The sequence below is a fragment of the Branchiostoma floridae genome, chromosome 3, assembly GCF_000003815.2.
Source record: "Branchiostoma floridae strain S238N-H82 chromosome 3, Bfl_VNyyK, whole genome shotgun sequence".
Taxonomy (NCBI): Eukaryota; Metazoa; Chordata; class Leptocardii; order Amphioxiformes; family Branchiostomatidae; genus Branchiostoma; species Branchiostoma floridae.
In genome coordinates this window covers 14061679-14079929 of record NC_049981.1, presented here as the reverse complement: position 1 = coordinate 14079929, position 18251 = coordinate 14061679, and the positions used below count along the sequence as shown (strand labels likewise).

Sequence of the window (18251 nt, the reverse complement as noted above, 5' to 3'; positions counted from 1 at the left end):
GTGTATGTATTATCTTTTGGTCGTTTCATCACAATGTCAGTTCACAGCATTTCGCCACAAAGCATGTTTCGCAACATGGCACGAGTCATTTCGCCACAAGGCACAGGTCATTTTGCCAAATGTTGAATGTTATTTATCTAGATTCTGTACGCGGGAAACATAGGGATCCATAGAAATTAATCTATTTCAAATGCGTGTACAGATGTGTTTTTTTGACGTACGGATCTGCTGAGCGTATGGATTGTGCTATTCGACCATTTTTACTGAGGAACATTTCTCGTGCAAACAGTAGCCCATCCAGGGCTACTGTTTGCACGATTCCGTGTATTGCGCGCGCAGTACTGCTCGAACGAAACAAGAGACACGAAATACGGTGCTGTGGCTATACCTGGAGGTCCACCAGGTCCTGCTGGTCCGGGTGGTCCCAACTGTCCGATTCCTGGAGGTCCTAATTGTTGGAATTAACAAAGGCAAATTCTTCAGATAACGCAACATACATTTGAAAAAAAAAGTCACCCATTATGTATTGTTACGGGGAGGGGAAATAGAGGTAACAGTTAATAACTAAAAACGAAAGACAACCAAACAAAACATAAACATAGAAGTAAAACAAAACAAAAAATAAAAAGGACAACAGTTATTATCTAATAGAACTAAAGTTAGAAACATTAAGGTTACTGCTTCAATACATACATTCAATATCTTAAATAGATATTAAGTAAACGACATTTCTTTTTAGTGGTGTCCAAGGAAAAGAAAAAGTCCCAGGCTTGTAAATACAAGCGTAGGACTGTTACCAATTCGGATTTCCGCTCGTCCTGTCGGGCTCTCTGGTGGCGGCTGGTGCCAAAGAGACTTTGGAAAGGTGCATGGCAATTTAAACGGAATGGTTTTTATTGCAGAATGATTCCTGGTCCATGGGGTGGAAGGAGGGTAAGAAAGGAAATGGAAGGAAAGGGTGGCTGGTGCAGGAAAGGGCAGGTGTTCAGGGTGAGAAGCTGACCAGGTCGGTTTGATCTCTGTCTTGGTATTTTATTTGTTTTCTATAGAAATATATTTCTATAAGAAGAATGTAATATGATTTGGCAGTGGAATTGTCTTTTACGAAGCTGGTTTCACACTGATTCCTTAAAACACAAATTCTACATTTGGATATTAGTTTACAGGTCTATATTACGTTAGTCAATTAGGTCTTCTGTCTGTATGTCTTCGTATAATATATGTGTGTTAAACGTTAGAGCGAAAATAGACATTGTTAGGTTACAAGTGAGTGAATGTACAAGTCTTAGAAGAAAAGAGGCATGTTCGCAAATGACAGAAAATTGAATGGATCTTATGACAAATGCAGTGATATGACCATTATCGGTGAAAGCTGGAAATGCAAGTTCGTTTCTACATTTGTACTGTATGCTTTTGACATTCAAAATAAGACAAACTAGAGTTCGACGAACACATCCCTTCGCCAAATAATCATGCCTTTATTTAAGACTTTAAGGTCTTATTCATGTATTACTAAATAGTACCTACCCCAATAGCAAATGACTGCATGAACGTGTGTTCCTCACAAACCCACAAATGCTACCAAAAACATAACCTTCTTGGCGAACAGGTGACAATGGAATTTTGTATACTGTTGTGATACTTTCCAGCGCAACTTTCATATTGCTTTGTTAAAATCATGTCTCTGCTAGACCGAATAGTAAATGATGATAGGAGGCTTTGGCCACCGCGAACTCAAAACCACCGCGAACATTTTTCCATGGCAATAAGAGACTACGGTGCATGGAACTTAAAACCACCGCGTAGATTATTATCTAAAGCACCTTTCAGCCCAAAAGAATGCAACAAGTTTGAAAGTCCTATCATGGAATTCAGTGGATTTATGAACTTTCCTCATTAATCATGGATATTAGCTGTTGATTTGCATAATTAGTATTACAATGTGCAAGTCATCACTTAGGCTATCTACCACTCAAAAATCACGACCACAGCATGTCCAGAATACGATATGTCAAAATTGAAAGTTTTGCTGCAGAATCTTAGGGAGCCGCCAGGGGGCCCATTATTGAACTTCATCTTCGTTTTCCTGACCCCTACCTACCTACCAAATATCTTCAGAATCCATTGAAGGCTCCTCGAGTTATACAAATAAAAGCGGACGGACACATTCGGCCCGCTACGTATACCGACCTGACGGAAAAAGGCTACGCCAACCATTTTCAAAAACCACCTTCCTTTCCGCAACCGGTACATATAGGGACACAGCATGAGGCCTTGACCAAAAATATAACCTTCTTCGCGAAGGTAACAAAAGTCTGCCAATGGAACTTGATATGTTTGGAAAGGCACGAAGTTTGCGTGTTATTTCTATTCGCGGTAATTAAAACTGGATACGACTAGGAAAAAAAAAAACAGGTAATTGATCCATGATAACGGTGGAACGCATTCTATAAAATTTCCAGGTACAGGAAGCATGGTGAAGCAACTGCAACTATGTAAAGACGCATGCACTGTTGTAGGGGCTACCCATCTGTTTCAAGATGAAATAAATAAATAAATAAATGTTCAGTAGAGACGAGGGCATGTTTCAGTGACAAGGACGGAACTTGCATCTCCATAACTTTCACCAGTGAACAGGTGCCTACCTCTGGGGCCCCTTTGGCCAGGTTCCCCTGGTTCTCCCGGCTGGCCAATGTCTCCTTTCTCTCCAATCCCTGGTAGACCTAAATACCGAAATATTCAATGGGAATGTAACAACCTGGCGGTCCAAGAGGGCCAGGGGGTCCTTGAGGTCCAGCAGGGCCTTCAACTCCTGGGCCTGTAGGAGTAGGACCTGCGAAAGACTCATTAATAAGCTGGTGATGGCAAGACATACGGTTTGAGCTGGATGGTGTACACCTTATCGGAAACGGAGACAGAGAATACCTATTTTGCGCAGTCATAGTGAATCATTCATTCTTATCCACGTCATAAATCTCACTGTAATGTACTATAAAACTGTTTCTTACCTAATCTTACAGCTACTAGTTTACAACTTTCGCATTATTTCACACCTGCTACAGATACCAATTGACCTTTGAGGACAACTGCATGCACGAGATAAGAGCAAATACATGAAATTTAGATTAATTTCTTTTGGAAACTTCAGAAGCAAAATGTATATGGATGAATAAGGAACCCTTCACAACCCTCATAAGGATAGAAATGGCATGCTAAGCCCGGTCTTATGTGTCACCTGGTGGACCAGGTGGTCCCTGAGGCCCTGGCCCGCCGATGGGGCCTGGGTCACCCTTCAGTCCGACGCCTTGCGGTCCTGTGAACACAAACACCAGTAGATTACGTCATTGCAATTGGAAAAAGACGGCGGATACTGTCAGACTACCAGTGAAATCATCTCCAGAGAGAGCGACAAATTTCTTCAAGTCTACCACATAATCACTTTACCACTGTTTTGTCCGATTATACAACACAACTATCCACAAAAAGTCCAAAAGAATGACGGCACAGGTTTAGTAACAACAAAAGACGCATACGAGAAGAGAAAGGTCAAGAATGTGTGGTTACCTGGTGGTCCTCCAGGGCCAGGTGGACCTTGCGGTCCCGGCAATCCAATTCCTGATGGTCCTGTTATTTCAAACATTTGTTTATTTCTTACTTCGAATCTACAATGCAAAACGGATGGGACGGCAAAGCAGGTGGTAACATAGTTTATCTCAATGACTAAAATTTGTAAACATTCAGTAAACTACATTACATTGCAAAATATTCCAATATCCTTAGTACCATCATCACCTTACATTTTTTCTATTAATAACTTTGTACTTTAAAAATAATACAGATCTTCTAGGGCTCGAATGTTTTTAATGAATGAGATAAGCAAATACTTACTGCTTTAGACGATGCCAACAATTTACCTCTATAATTTTGCATATTACAATATCCCTGTCACCTGATCACACGCTTAACACATTGCAAAAGCAAAATAAAAAATACTCACCAGGTGGTCCAGGTGGTCCATTAGGTCCTGGAAGAGATGAAAAGAACGTTAGCACCCTTCCTAACGGTTCCTTTGGAATTATGAATTTTGTAATGCCAACTATTCATCTACCTCTCGTTGGTCTCTTACTTGCAAAACGTTCAAACGTTACACACACTTATAATTAACTATAATTAAAGACATTAACGACTTTTTCACCTGGAGGTCCTCCTGGTCCGGGGGGTCCCCCTGGTCCGGGATCTCCTTTGGGTCCCGGCCCTCCGTTAGGGCCTGGGCCAGTACCTATACACAAGCACGTACCGGTATTCAGTAATGGGTATAACAGTCTGAACTATCAACCACATCAGACGAAGAAATCGCTACTACTAGTCTTCCACACATCAAAGCTGAACGTTTATATGACTAAGCATGCAATTGCCATTCAATATTTGACGTACTACTTATACCAAAAATTCATATATACAGAGAGATAGATATTAATATATATAGAGAGAGACATTGTAAAAGTGGATTAAGTCCATATTCTTCAATTCTTCGCCTATATTTATAAAAGAGTTAACATTTTATATGTATGTATGTATAGCAACAATAGCATAGTCCACGCCTTACCAAGCATCGCAGTAACGTATTTGTCTTAACGTGCTTTATTCCCGAGACAATCCGTCAATAATCACGTCCCACGTCTTGTACCCGCCCGTTATCTTAACACTGTACGTACTGTAACATTGTACTGAAATGTCATGAAGCATAAGAATGAAAATTGCGATGTTTTGCATGGAGGTGCGATGCAATAGGCCCCCGTCATAGGACTTACCAATAACATGTCAGGTGAGCAGTGGAGTAGGCAAAGCTCAAAAACAGAGAACACATGTAGAGTACCTGGTGCTTATGACACGAAAAACATGGAAAACATGATAACCGGAACGACGCCTGATAGCAGTCCACTGGTTTCCTTTCTCAGTTTTCTATGACTTCTTATATTTTCGTTCCTCTTTGTTTGAATCGGTCCAAAAGATTCATAATGTTCAATGCACAGTTGCACGGGCGGTTGGTGTAAAACTGGGACTGCTGACGGACGTTGTATCACAACATATGATGAAGGATAAGCAGGCAATACAAAATAGGAACTTGAAATGACATAATGGATAAAACATGAACATACTCCAACTTGAGCAGTCAGTGTATGCCCCTCTCAAGTTGACCACTCATATTGCACAACTTTGGCAAAATATTGCTCGGAATGAAATTTGAGAAAACATGGCACTATAATCAACTGAAACTGACTGCTATTTCTTTCATTTCCTCGTAGGCGAGATCAGGTATCAAATAAAGATATCGCCCAAGAATAGTTGTGCAACGATGGGTGATCGCAATGTTCATCACGTAAATGCAGGGTACCACGTATTACATGTTGGAAACAATGTGGTGATGGCAAGTGCGAAATATACATATAGATGTGGTGGGTGACATGCAGAGCCTACTGCAGCAAGTGCTGGGTGCGCGTTGGTCAATTACGGCAACACAGGAAATTAGTACCCAATTGGCCGATTCTGTTCTGTTGTGCTAGTCAGCCAAAAATGATCTTCATCCCTACTTCATTCTTGTCGGAATAGCACAATACCAGGAACATGATGCAACTCCTGGGCAGTTTTTCCCTGTGTAATTAGCTTATTTTCCTACTACGGCATGCAATTACCGCTACGTTTTCAACAAACTACATATCTTTGAAAGACCTTTGAAAGAATTAAAAGCTTTAACGTTAGCAATTACAAAACGACATGCACTAGTATTGCTGGCTTTGGTCGTTAAGTTTCTGGTTCACTTCAATCATTCAGTTAGACGGTCAAAAGGTCACTGAAAATATTGAAAATGGGTATCACTCTTTCACGTTGATGATGTACAATGCATAACATTTTGGCTGCTTTCAAGTCAAATTTGTCGTATCTTATTCTTTCCAGTGATCAATAAGGGAAAACAACACGGATCAATGCAGCACTGCACATGTAAGTAGTCGTAATTAGTAGTGCACTGTTGATGTGGAAATGTACGATAGACTGGATCATGACGTACCGTCTCCTCCAGGGGGGCCAGGGGGACCACGGTCACCCTTGAGTCCAGTTCCAGGTGGTCCTGAAAGTATATAAGAAAAGCAGTCATTAATATCTTTTGTAGTCTTTTGTTATTTCTGTATATGTGCTGAGGTATATCTAAGCCATGATCATGAGCCTCAATGGGCATCCATGGCCGCGTATTGAAAGGATCATATATTATGGGGAGAACATCTACTCAACATCTACCACTTATCAACCACTTACATCACTTATAGTGTACGTTGCATGTGAAATTACATTTATCTATCTGTCAAATGAACTTAGCGTTGTCAAATAATGCATTTTTTTTAACATGAAGAGAAAAAAACTGGAATAAGCCCCAACAATCATGTTGTACTTCAGCGTAAGGTCCTACCGGGAGGTCCTCCGGGTCCAGGCGGGCCAAGTGGTCCAGGGGGGCCGGATGGGCCAGGCATGCCCTGTCCAGACGGGCCTGCAGATAGATTATTACATACTCATTAGTTTAACTAGCTAGATACCTACCGAAAATCGTCAACGATAATCCTAAAAGATTTCACAACTTTGCAATAGCATATTTTGACGATGGACATTGATTATGCACATACCACTAATGTAGTACAGTAATTTCTGAGAAGATATGTAATAATATTATGATATGACGAAAATAATCGCATCAATACGTACCAGGTGGACCAGGTGGGCCTGGTGCGCCAGATGGGCCTGGGGGTCCTGTATCCAAAATGTGGCTCGGGGGTTAAGCATGTGAATATCTACGCAACTAAAAACTGTTTCAGTATCACTCTCTCTGACGATTTTGAAAAACATCTTTATGAACTGTATGAAATGTCCATAATTTCTGGCAGCCAAAGACATACGGTTAAATGCTTTTTTTTGGTTGCAAATATGAAATCTTCGTTTAGTGAAGCAGTAATTTCTTTTCAGTTCATGCCAATAGTTGAAGGTCAAGCCATAAAGTTCCCCAACATTTTCTAGTATTGTTGAACTCTGAACCTATTACGTTGAAATGAAGTTACAGAGACATTCGACACTGCTTTCAGCGTCAAAACGATTGTGATGATGATCGTTGAGGTTCTTTGACTTATCCATGCTTCAACAAAAATGGTACGTAACAGGGGTAAGCATATCGGGATGACACAAAGGAATACGTGTAAGGATGGGTAACGAAAAATGCAACGTAATACTAAAAAAGGAGGACGTAAACTCGAAATGGGAGATAAGTTGACTTGGTGTAAAAATAATGTGAGTTCTGGAGGGTCCAAGTCCCGGATGCAGTCCAGTGGCGGGTTGTGCGGAGGATCAAGAGATGAGAGGGGTGATGAGGGAGGGTGGAAGCCAGGCAGGTGGAAGACAACCATGGATTGGAAAGAAGAAAAACTTTGTCAGCAGTTGAAGTCATATTTAGCCGGAAACATAGTCCTTTCTCCGTTTGACCAAGGCACATTGGAGCTACCCGCCAGAAGGCAAGCATATTGGGTTCGAAAGACCCAGTGCATTTAGAAAAGCCAAGCATCAAAAAGACTATGAATCCAGAATGTACACAATTCTGTATCAATATGAAGCAACAAACAATCTTCTTGTTTTCGATTTGTCAAGGATGGGCTTGCTAACAAAAGCATCTTGCGTAGGTATACGGGATAGGCGACTTGGACAACATTGAGTTGCAATTCGTAGCATCAGTTGCTGAGGGTAAAAATTGGGCTTGTTCCTTGTCTTGTATTGTGGATGTCATTAGTCTTTCAAGGTAGGGTTGAATACATGTATGGGTTGGTGCTCGACAGGGAATGGTACATCTTTTTTGAATATGCAATGTTTAATTGGGGGTGAGTTCGTGTATTGATGGGAGAATACAACATAGACAAACTAATACAATAAAACATTTGTTCTAGATGATAACGAGAAAGCGCTTAGTTGGACGTTAACGCTGACGTTTTACCAAATGACATAGCCTGTAATCTAGTAAAAGTTCAAACACCATACGAACACAAGTTGTGTTGAAAACTAAGATACATTTTGCTTTGCCCAACCTTCACAACAATTTCTTTTAAATGTTTTTTCATACTTTCAAAACCAAGTACAGCTCAATGTAGACAGCGGTTAGACTTTATTGTAATCTAATCCAAAATCTAGGATCCTGGTGATTAAGGTTCTTCTAGTATCAAATAGAAGATAATTTTAAATACGAAATTACAAACAATATACAAATCCAAACTTGCTTACTTTGTTCACATCAAAACATTCAGATTAAATCTTTGTTTAGAGATACGTGCATTGCTACTTCATACTGTATTGATTTAATAAGGAACAAAACGTTTTTGTACTTACCCCCACCTGCTCCTGCGGGTGACATGGGCCCAGGAGGTCCTGAAGTAGAAAAGGTTATAGCCAGGCAAAATCGTTAATACATTCAGTTTATACAAATAACACCACACATCATGAAGTCTTGCTTCCACTCACCATTTCCTACGGTAAAGACCTAGCTGGATAGTATTTTGTCGTTTTTGTCGATGTTCTTTTTCTTTTAATTCCTGACAGAATAGTTGAAAGTTGCCAACGTTTATAAATTATATGGAGCTCCTTTCTAATCGTTTCGGACATACTTCCTGACTATTGAGACAAGCGAAATCTGAGATACGTTTTCTTACAATTGGTCTCTAGTAGCCACGTATGTAGCAAAACCAACTGATCAATATGCTAGAAAAACTTTTCCTGAAGAATATTAGTCCGTGCGGTGCATTGGGGAAACTAAATAAATCAAGTTGGCCGCTATTGGCCATACGCCTTAAAAGAGGACTATTGTCTATTATCGTGTCTTTTGTTTCTATCATTAGTTACGGCTAATATCGCTGTCAGAAATATTTTGGTTCAGCCATAGCCACCAGTCAGTTTCGCACGGTAAGCAAGCATAATATGTTAATCCTACCGGCTATCGTGCAGGGTGAAGCTATTGCAGCGTCAGTGGCTAACACTGTGCGAGGATATGGAGCCGTCCCAATAGGCCATCATTTGAAACAAGTTTGAAATATTGTCTTGTTCTCTTCAGCCAAATGACTTCTACACTACACTATGAAAAGAGGTCTAAGCCCAATCAACAGCTGGTGCAGAGTTAGTGTCAAGTCTACGATCCTATGGGACGGTTCCAGTTAACGGTCACCTTGGTTTCCCGGTGGACCGGGTCTACCGGGCCGTCCTCTCCCTGACCTGCCGGGAAGACCTAGGGGCAGGAAGTTAAAGAGCCGGCGCTTAATCTTTATTCACAATTCTTAATATTAAAGGGTCAGAAGCAAAAGAAACCTGGTTCTCCTGGAGGGCCGGGTGAACCGCGTCCTCCTGATCCTGGTGAGCCGGGGGAACCTAAGAAAATGTGAACATCCGTTAAATAACGTTCCAACGCTTTAAGGACCTGTTAGAAAGTTCAAATATTCAAACTTAGTTTTGTCTCTAGTCCTCCATTAGGTTTGTTCGTCAAAGTCACGAAGCTTCCTTATTGGTCAATGTTGTTCTGTGCTGTTAGTATGGCGTCCTCTGAGATGTTCATATGTGACGAAAGGAGGTCTCTTGTCAGACATCGCTGTCTGCGTTATCAGAGGATGCAAAAGACAGTTTGAATTCCTGGAATGCGGGAAATAGTGAGGGTGAGAACGGGCATACGACGGTAAATGCAGGAGGGAATGCTGTTATATGACATCCTAACACAGGGAATTGCAATGCTGGGGATCCTGTGTAACAAGACAAAGTGGATAAGATGCGTACTAAATTGGAAGATGCATATGTAATGTAAATGAAGTAAAGTGCTAATTTAGTTGGTAGGAGGGATGCAAAGCACTTGTTCGACAGAAGGTGAAAGCTTCTCCCCATACGTCAATCTCGTCGTCTAAAATACAATCCTCGCTGATAGTGCGGAATAACATGCCAACAATTCTACAGCATGACAAAGTGTAAAACAGTAAAATAAGTTAACTATTAGAGCAGTATTAAAGCAGTATTTTCAGTCACGATAACTCAAGATCTTTACGGACCAATATGCGTCATTTTACAAATGTCGTTAATATCATCATGTTGATATTCCATCATTATATCCAGAAATAATGCTTTATTCTGCTGCAAAATACTACAAGGCCACAGAAAATCAAACTGACATTTTAAGCCCAACAAAGTGATCATGATTAAGAGAGAAAGATGAAAAGGTCAAACCTGGTGGACCGGGTGGTCCTCGTATTCCCTTCGGACTTGGCATCTGCTTGGCAAGTGCACCTGCAAGAGCTGTAAAACAAATACATGTTGGGTACGTATATAGTTTAACAACGAGTAGAAAGGAACACAGTATGTCAACAATATACGGAATTCAGAATATCTGCGCCTTCGACACCTCGAAATACAGGTTTTTCTGCCGAAAACCTCTCACAGATATCGTTCAAGGTTTTCTGGTTTTGATAACAATGTGAGCGTTTTGACATTTAACACTAATGGCAATTCAAACTTTTAAATCTGATATGGAGAGGTGTTTTTTTTTTGCTGATTAAAGTCACGCATATTGCAATGGGAAGTTGATGTAACATGATTTACCTGATAGGTCTACAGCTGGAGCTGGAAGACCAGGGAGACCTGGGGGACCACGTGGGCCAGGGGTGCCCACGCCATCATCACCTGTGGGAATGGACGTTCGAAAAATGCTGTGACATCACGTAAGACTTATGACACACGGAAAGAATGAGCACCAGCACGACGTTAGGTATAAAATACGGACTGTAAAGTATCCCAAAATATACTGATATTTTTCAGAAAAAAAAATACATCTATGTACCCTTGTCTCCTCGAGGTCCTGGCTCTCCTGTGCGGCCTGGTTTTCCTATTCCTGGTTTTCCTTCAAAACAGATATCAGAGCATAAATGATTAACCTTATCAAATTATAAGGTTCGGTAAATAATACTTGTGCTACAGACATCAGTATCATATTAGCAAAATAATGTTTTCATTTCAACTGTCCGAAGTGTACCATCAGGAACAAATTGAAACAAGTTACAACATATCGTCCAAAACAAGGATAGCTTAGGCTTGAGGGTAAGGCTTGAAAGCCTAGTATATGCCAGTTATACTATAAAGTAAAGTTCCAATCAGTATTGTATCAGTCTGTCATAGACATGTGACTTTACCTGCAGCTCCTGGTGGTCCAGGTGGTCCAGGTTGGCCTGATCTTCCAGGTGAACCTCTCTTTCCCTCACCAGGTGAGCCTAAAGGAGGACCATACAATTGCATTTGAGTACGTTACTTCAAAAAACATTTTGATGACATAATCTGTGATGAATTTTATTAGCTTAAAAACTAATCATTTTGGTATTGTGGTCAGCACAATTCTTGGTATCATGGAAAAAAGAATCATGTACAAACACTTATTGTATTCTGTCCTGACCTGGGAATCCAGGAGATCCAGGTGGACCAGGTGGGCCTGCCTGTCCATCATTTCCAGGCTGTCCGATACCGGGAGGTCCTGAAGGCAGACGATACCAGTCAAGTTCACAACAGAAGCAGGTCTGTATCTACCAAGATATATACTTGACAAACACAATTAGTGAGTTTGGCATGTCGCCTTCCCATTGGTTATAATTAGATACTGTAGAAAAAGAATTATGGCGGAATATACGAACAAGAACCACTGTTTAACGAATGATACGGTCAGTAGGTTTCAGGTAAGCACATTTGCATTTAAATAGATGAAGATTTAGATATATTTCTAAAAATGCAATTAAGTATATTTAGAACATTTTCCAACTATGTTCGATGGATTGAAGGTAAAACGACCTTGATAGTGGTACAATACGTACCTGGCGGTCCGGGCTGACCGGGGCGTCCGAGCTTTCCTGAGGGACCTAAGAAGAAAGAAAAAAAACGACATAAGCAAATATGTAAAAACGTTTTTACACTCTTCCATTTTGCCAAATGGTTAACGCTAGCATCCTCCCTTCGTTAAAATAAATATACCTAACCTTGCTGCCCTATTATGTCAATATGTAGAGGGGCTTTTCCAAATCAAGTCATGTTTGTGTATAAAGTGAAAATCTAAATCATACGATAAACATATTTCCGTCAAATGAAGGTGTATGTTGTAACTCACCAGGTGGACCTCTTTGTCCTGGCTCGCCGGGCATACCAATACCCGGTTCACCTGCAATGAAAAGAAAGGTTAGTTGTATATCAATGACCACACAAGTACCCGTACAGTGCAAAATACATTTTTGAAAGATACACACCAAAAGTGTACTTTCTGTCCGGCATAAAAATGAGATATTACATTCGAAGGATGACTAAATCTGAATTGATATTCGGCAGTGCATTTTGCAACAAATCAACTTTTAAGGAATGGGAACCATTGCAGTCACTGTACATTTCCTAGAACCGTTAAGAGATGGGCCAATAGTACCTTCCTTTCCTTGTTTTCCTGGAGGTCCTTCTTCTCCGATTCCAGGTGGTCCTAATGAAGAAAACATGGCTCTCCCGTTTCAACGAAAAAGGTAAACACCGCACTTCTTATTGTTAAATGTTAACTCGTTAAACATGTTTTCACAAAGGAAATACATTTGTATCAAGGTAACTATGTTAACATGCAAGACTACGGTGCAAAATGTATTATTGCACTACTTTTAGACAGTCAATGATAACGTTACATAAAACAAATACTAGAAAAAAACCATATGTCAACTGACCTAAATTCTATCACTACTTGTACTAAAGGTTATTGTCATTACTATTATAATGACTACTGTTATCAATCAACGAAAATGGATGCAAGAAATGTCTGTGCAAGAGTGCGTTTACAGAGAGGAAATGTGAAGGTCAGATAACTCCTTTGATAACAAGCAAGTGCAACTGAAATACCCATTCCGGGTAAAAGCAAAAGTGCAGTTAAAGTGAGGAAATAAACTCCAAATGAGTCAAGCAAGGCTGCAAAAGTGCCAGAGAATACTCGTCCTTCGTCGTTTCGACGGCTAGTTGTGTCTTTGTCACAAGATGTGAGGAGTGACTCCCTGTTGACGATGGCAAGGAATCAACAGGCTCTACTGGAGTCTCTCATCCAGTTTTTCTGTCCACGTAATAATGGACAGATGCCAACAAGTCACAAAATGTGAACAAAGACTCCAGCCCACGTCTCCATCGGTTACCTGGCGGTCCTGGTTGTCCCTGTTGGCCGGGCATCCCCGGCATACCTTGGTGCCCCTTGATGCCACGACCAGGTAGTCCTTAAGGAATGGCATGAAGGTGGGATGATATGAATATGGTTAATGAAATACCATACCTGGAGGTCCGGGAGCACCTGCTCTCCCCGGCATTCCCGGCATTCCTCGGTGCCCCTTTTCCCCCGTTCCGGGTTCACCTAGTACAGATGTCCGAGGCATTGTCAGGGAGAGTCTTTTCTAACTTTCATTGAATCCATCAACTTAACATAGTTACGTCCGTTTCGTAAGTCCATTTGGTTTGGGCTCAAATGTAATGCAAGATGTTTCGTTTCAAATTTACCAAGATACAGATATTGATAAATCACCCAAGCAACAAGAAGATTGAAAAATACATTTTGTACAAAATTGACTCATAAACATGTTATTGATTATAACCCTGTCACATTCTATACGATCTTCGGACGTACTTCGCGATCGCCAGAAGGTCGGCCAATTTTAAGATCTTCAGAGGGTCTTGCGTATTTTCGCCTAAAAACGGTCCCTGTCACATTTAAGCGAGGTTCATGCGATTATCTGTGAATAAATCTATGATAATGAACCTCCCATGACCTCTTGCACGCGGACAAGGTAACACAAAACGTTCCTCACAAAAATGCAAGAGATTCATTAATGTTTATTCTTTTGCTGTCGGAATCTTTTTAACCAATTAATAGAATGCGCGGACATACTAGAAACTACCCTCACATTTAAAGAAATTCAATATTTGCAAACAAACGTAAGTCGGGCGTAAGTCGCCCGATTGACGGGCGTTCGCCATCCGATTTACACGATCTACAGGCGACTTGGTAACGAGCTCTGCGAGATCACCGGCGACTTGTCGCTTATGTTTAAGACATGTACGACCATCGTACGACCCTGAAAATCGCCGGCGATCCCGAAAAAATCTCGGGATGATCGGGAGAACATCGGACGTCTTACTCACGATTTTCACCAAATGTGACAGGGGTATAACATTGTTAACCAGAAGTAAATCAAGTTGCCGACAGGCATGCTAGCTGGTGTACCTGCTGGTCCGGGCGATCCCTGCTCGCCAGGCGGCCCAGGTCTGCCTCTGTCGCCGGGCAGGCCAGGGGGACCAGGTTGCCGTGCTGCTTGGCTCATCGCTCCTGTGGGTAAAAAAAAAAAACATGAATATCACGTCATGGAATTCCTTAGCAATAGTGTTGTACATCACACTTTAGATATCTATGATCAGAAACATATTACACTACCATATACACTGAAGTAGTAAAATGTATTGCGTTTGATCACAATCACAAGTGTTTCTTACGACAATATACAAGTCTGCCTTGCTACCTGCAACATCCAGGGAATTTGTATCCCAGGCTTCTATTACCTACCTGGGGGTCCAGGTGGACCGGGGGGTCCTCTTCTTCCTAAACCGGCTGGGCCTGAAAAAGACAAGAATATATAATTGTACGTTATGCACGACACCTATCCTGTGCAATGTTCTGCGGGACTACCACACATGTTTACATGTAGACGCCACACTGGCATCATCAGAGGCTTGTTGCTACAACCGTCGTGGCAATATGATCGCTACTATTGACAACACATCTGTTGAAAAATGTTACAGCTAGTTACATCAAATCCCATGGTACAGGTAAATCACAATAGATAATTCGAAATAGAATGTAAATCTTTGGCATCTGCAGATTATCTTACTCGATTGGATAACAATCTACTGGGGATGTATAAAAATAACTATGGGTGTGTCCGTACCAGGTGGACCAGGTGGGCCTTCTGGACCTTCCTTCGACTGTCCAGGGTTACCTATGCAGAGAAACGAGGGACGTTAATAGTTCATGTTAAGATGTGTCATTATCTTAGGTTAAACGTTTGGTTAATATAGATACACAAAAACATGCGATGAAAAGGGAAAGACAGAAAAGATATAAACATCAAATTAAACTTATCACAAAATAGTTTTAGAGTTAAATTTTTCTTCAAATGACTTCAAAGGATTTCTCGATAACAAATGTGTTGAGAAAAATTACTTTGTACCAAATGCGTGCATGTGAAACAACCGTACATACATACATTACAGAAGACATACTTTATCAGATTCTTGATGTGTTTGTTATATAAAAAGAAAATGTCAAAGGTCATGGTCGTGGTCTTCTGTTAGTGTCACTCCAACAGTTTTACTCTCCGTGTACCTGGTGGTCCCGGTCTTCCCGGCATTCCGGGTCTGCCCGGCAATCCAGCTGATCCTTTATCACCGTCCTTCCCAGGTTCTTTGAGAAATCAGACATGTCAAAGTCATCATACATAACTAGAACAGTGGAGTATCTCTACCTGGCGGGCCGACAGGTCCTGCTCGTCCAGGGGTACCCGGAAGCCCAGGGGGGCCGTTCTCCCCAGTACGTCCCGGCTCTTCAGAAATATGACATCCGGACAGGGTTAAAAGTCTTGTACCATTAGTGAAGTACGGAATGGAGTCCTTTTTTGCACTGCTTTTTTGCCAATTTAAGCAGCTTGGGCTGCAGATGAGCTGAACGATTCTACTTTGAAATGTTGCATTGCATGGCGGCTTCATACTAGCGGCTTGACTGGGACATTTTTGATAATCATAGGACGTTTTAAAAAAAGGTGATCAAGGGATGTGCGCCTTTTTACAGCCAAGCTTTGTACACGAACGTTGCAGGGCCATGCCGTTTCGCTTTGAGCTAACCTAGTTACTATATTGAAATATTACAAAATGTAGATTTACTGCATAAACATATACACGTTACACTATATTACAGCATATTAGTACCAACATGATATGTAGTTGTTAGTATCAAGCCGTCTACTCACTCCCTTCTCCAGGAGGTCCAGGTGGTCCTGGCATTCCAATGCCACGTTGTCCTATGGTAAACATGACAACGCACATGAATACAAATAATACAGCAATATTTATGAAAGGCAGTTAAGTATCACATTCTCAGACGTCCAATTCACTGGTCGGTATGTACCAACCAGATTATGACAGTAATGCTAGAGAAGTAAGCGTCATTAATACGTAAAATACTCAGCGATACGAAAGCTGATTCGCCCTATGCATCCCAAAAGGTGGCAACGGTTTATGTCAAGATGCTACTGACATGACTGCTGGGGATGAGTGGTTTGTGACTGACCTGGTGGTCCTGGTGGACCAATGGCTCCAGGGGCACCCTGGAATTGAGAAGTCACAGCAACTATTATGCATTTTTACGGCACGTGTATGTAAGGGTAGGCACATCACGTGATAAGCAAATATTCTGCTTTTCATCTTAACGACAATGCAAGAGGATTACCATTACTTTGAAAGATATTGCAAACACACACAAAAATGTCTACACGCAAGACTCTAAGTCTTCCTGAGCATTTCTTTCTTGAACGCCATATGATTGTTCTGAGCTGACTGCATACTCGGCATTCAATAGAGGTTAACGCACAAGTACAGAAATAATTGGATAACGCACAAAATACTTACGTCATTTCCGGTTTTTCCTTGGATGCCTGCTTTTCCAGCCATGCCCTACGGAAAAAGACATAAACTTGGGAATTAAAAACGACTATAACAACGCAATATCTAAATTTTATTTAGAAAACGGGAATTGACTTATTGGCTCTAGACAAAAAGGGCAGATGATCTTAAATGCAGATTCACGTGTGTGACGTACCGGTGCTCCTTGGAAGCCAGGAGGTCCAGGGGTTCCCCGTTCACCCTGAAAGAATGATGCATGATCATTTGGTCACATTGACAATTCACACCCTATTAAAATGTACAGTAACACTACACACACATACGGGTCTAAGCCCAAAATTAGATTGTACACATCTAAACTGACGCATTGATGCCATCTACGTTGCCATAGCATGACAAAAACTCTCGTATCGTTGTACTTGACCTCTTTGGAAGATCTGTTGCGAAAACGTACTTTTAAACAATGTAACTCTACTTGAAGATGATATAGAACTCCTTGTCTCTGCAAACTTACCGAATTGCCAGGGGGTCCTGGTGGTCCGATACTACCGGGGCGACCCTGTAGGAATATTAGACATGTTAGTACAATTGCTACTGAAACCTCCCAAATGTCAACCTCGAAACATTTCCAAAGTCTTTCAGCACGGCAGGTAATAATAATGCGATAAGACAGCATTGGTGAGGCCAAATGACCCTTACCGGGCTTCCAGATTTTCCAGCGGGTCCTTGGTCTCCAGGTCGGCCGGATGGGCCAGCGGGTCCAGGCGGTCCAGCATCGCCTTCCTTGCCCTCTTTGCCCTGTAAAGGATCAGACCTTGAGTTTCAAGCATAAAAATAATATAGAATTCTTACCCATGTGTCCTGATAAACGTTTACACCGTATGAGTACTAGTACTAGTACTTGCGAATTCTATATCATAACATCTCTTTTACTACGGTATGCCAAATAGCAATTACTCAAGCAACTGGATATGCTTTTGGATAATCCAAATACTTTTTGTCGTATTTTACTAGCTGGATGTCATTTCCATTCCGACATCACTGTAAGCACCCGTTTCCTAATATTGAAAAAGCTCTGACTACGCTCTGTACATAGCAATCCCTACCAGTATCTTGAGTGAAATTATCTACGAGTGAAAATGAGTGGAACTTACGTCTCTTCCGACCATTCCTGGTGGACCAGGTGGGCCTGGTGATCCTGGGAATCCCTGTAAAATCGAGAAAGAGGACATAATTGTCTCTGGCACTTGAACAGGACTGTCCTTGAAGTCAGATACTTAGTGTGTTTGCACTTTCGTGACGGACAAAAGACCATAATATATACAACTTCGCATCATGACATTACAGAGCACAGATAGTAGGTTTGATTCGTCAATGTTCAACCGAGCTATTCTCCGAGCCAAGGTTCTGGTCGGGGGCTAGTAGTCGTCGCAAATTTTAACGTCTGCGTTTCGAAACTCTCGAGTGTCATCATTGTTAGT

The 18251-nt window shown here is 41.3% G+C and overlaps 1 protein-coding gene across 16 annotated transcripts in view; it reads right to left on the bottom strand.

Annotated features, from left to right (window-relative positions):
* The window catches only part of LOC118412003 (collagen alpha-5(IV) chain-like), a 66717-nt gene that overhangs the window by 19931 nt on the left and 28535 nt on the right, over positions 1–18251 (bottom strand). For 9 of the 16 annotated variants that reach the window (XM_035814563.1, XM_035814574.1, XM_035814566.1 and 6 more), the window contains 31 exons: positions 17925–17978; positions 17470–17568; positions 17285–17329; positions 16967–17011; positions 16777–16821; positions 16439–16475; positions 16119–16169; positions 15479–15556; positions 15042–15092; positions 14660–14710; positions 14324–14425; positions 13245–13322; positions 12506–12556; positions 12200–12250; positions 11910–11954; positions 11498–11575; positions 11241–11318; positions 10892–10951; positions 10654–10734; positions 10282–10350; positions 9382–9441; positions 8413–8451; positions 6754–6798; positions 6464–6541; positions 6068–6127; positions 4196–4279; positions 3998–4024; positions 3565–3624; positions 3236–3313; positions 2646–2723; positions 389–448 (listed from right to left, as the gene is read on the bottom strand). In XM_035814563.1, the coding sequence (XP_035670456.1) occupies positions 389–448; positions 2646–2723; positions 3236–3313; positions 3565–3624; positions 3998–4024; positions 4196–4279; positions 6068–6127; positions 6464–6541; positions 6754–6798; positions 8413–8451; positions 9382–9441; positions 10282–10350; positions 10654–10734; positions 10892–10951; positions 11241–11318; positions 11498–11575; positions 11910–11954; positions 12200–12250; positions 12506–12556; positions 13245–13322; positions 14324–14425; positions 14660–14710; positions 15042–15092; positions 15479–15556; positions 16119–16169; positions 16439–16475; positions 16777–16821; positions 16967–17011; positions 17285–17329; positions 17470–17568; positions 17925–17978 (1918 nt within the window). Of the gene's footprint in view, positions 1–388; positions 449–2645; positions 2724–2758; positions 2834–3235; positions 3314–3564; positions 3625–3997; positions 4025–4195; positions 4280–6067; positions 6128–6463; positions 6542–6753; positions 6799–8412; positions 8452–9241; positions 9302–9381; positions 9442–10281; positions 10351–10653; positions 10735–10891; positions 10952–11240; positions 11319–11497; positions 11576–11909; positions 11955–12199; positions 12251–12505; positions 12557–13244; positions 13323–13378; positions 13457–14323; positions 14426–14659; positions 14711–15041; positions 15093–15478; positions 15557–15617; positions 15696–16118; positions 16170–16438; positions 16476–16776; positions 16822–16966; positions 17012–17284; positions 17330–17469; positions 17569–17924; positions 17979–18251 lie in introns of all 16 variants that reach the window. The other 7 variants (XM_035814560.1, XM_035814559.1, XM_035814558.1 and 4 more) reach the window with 7 other exon arrangements.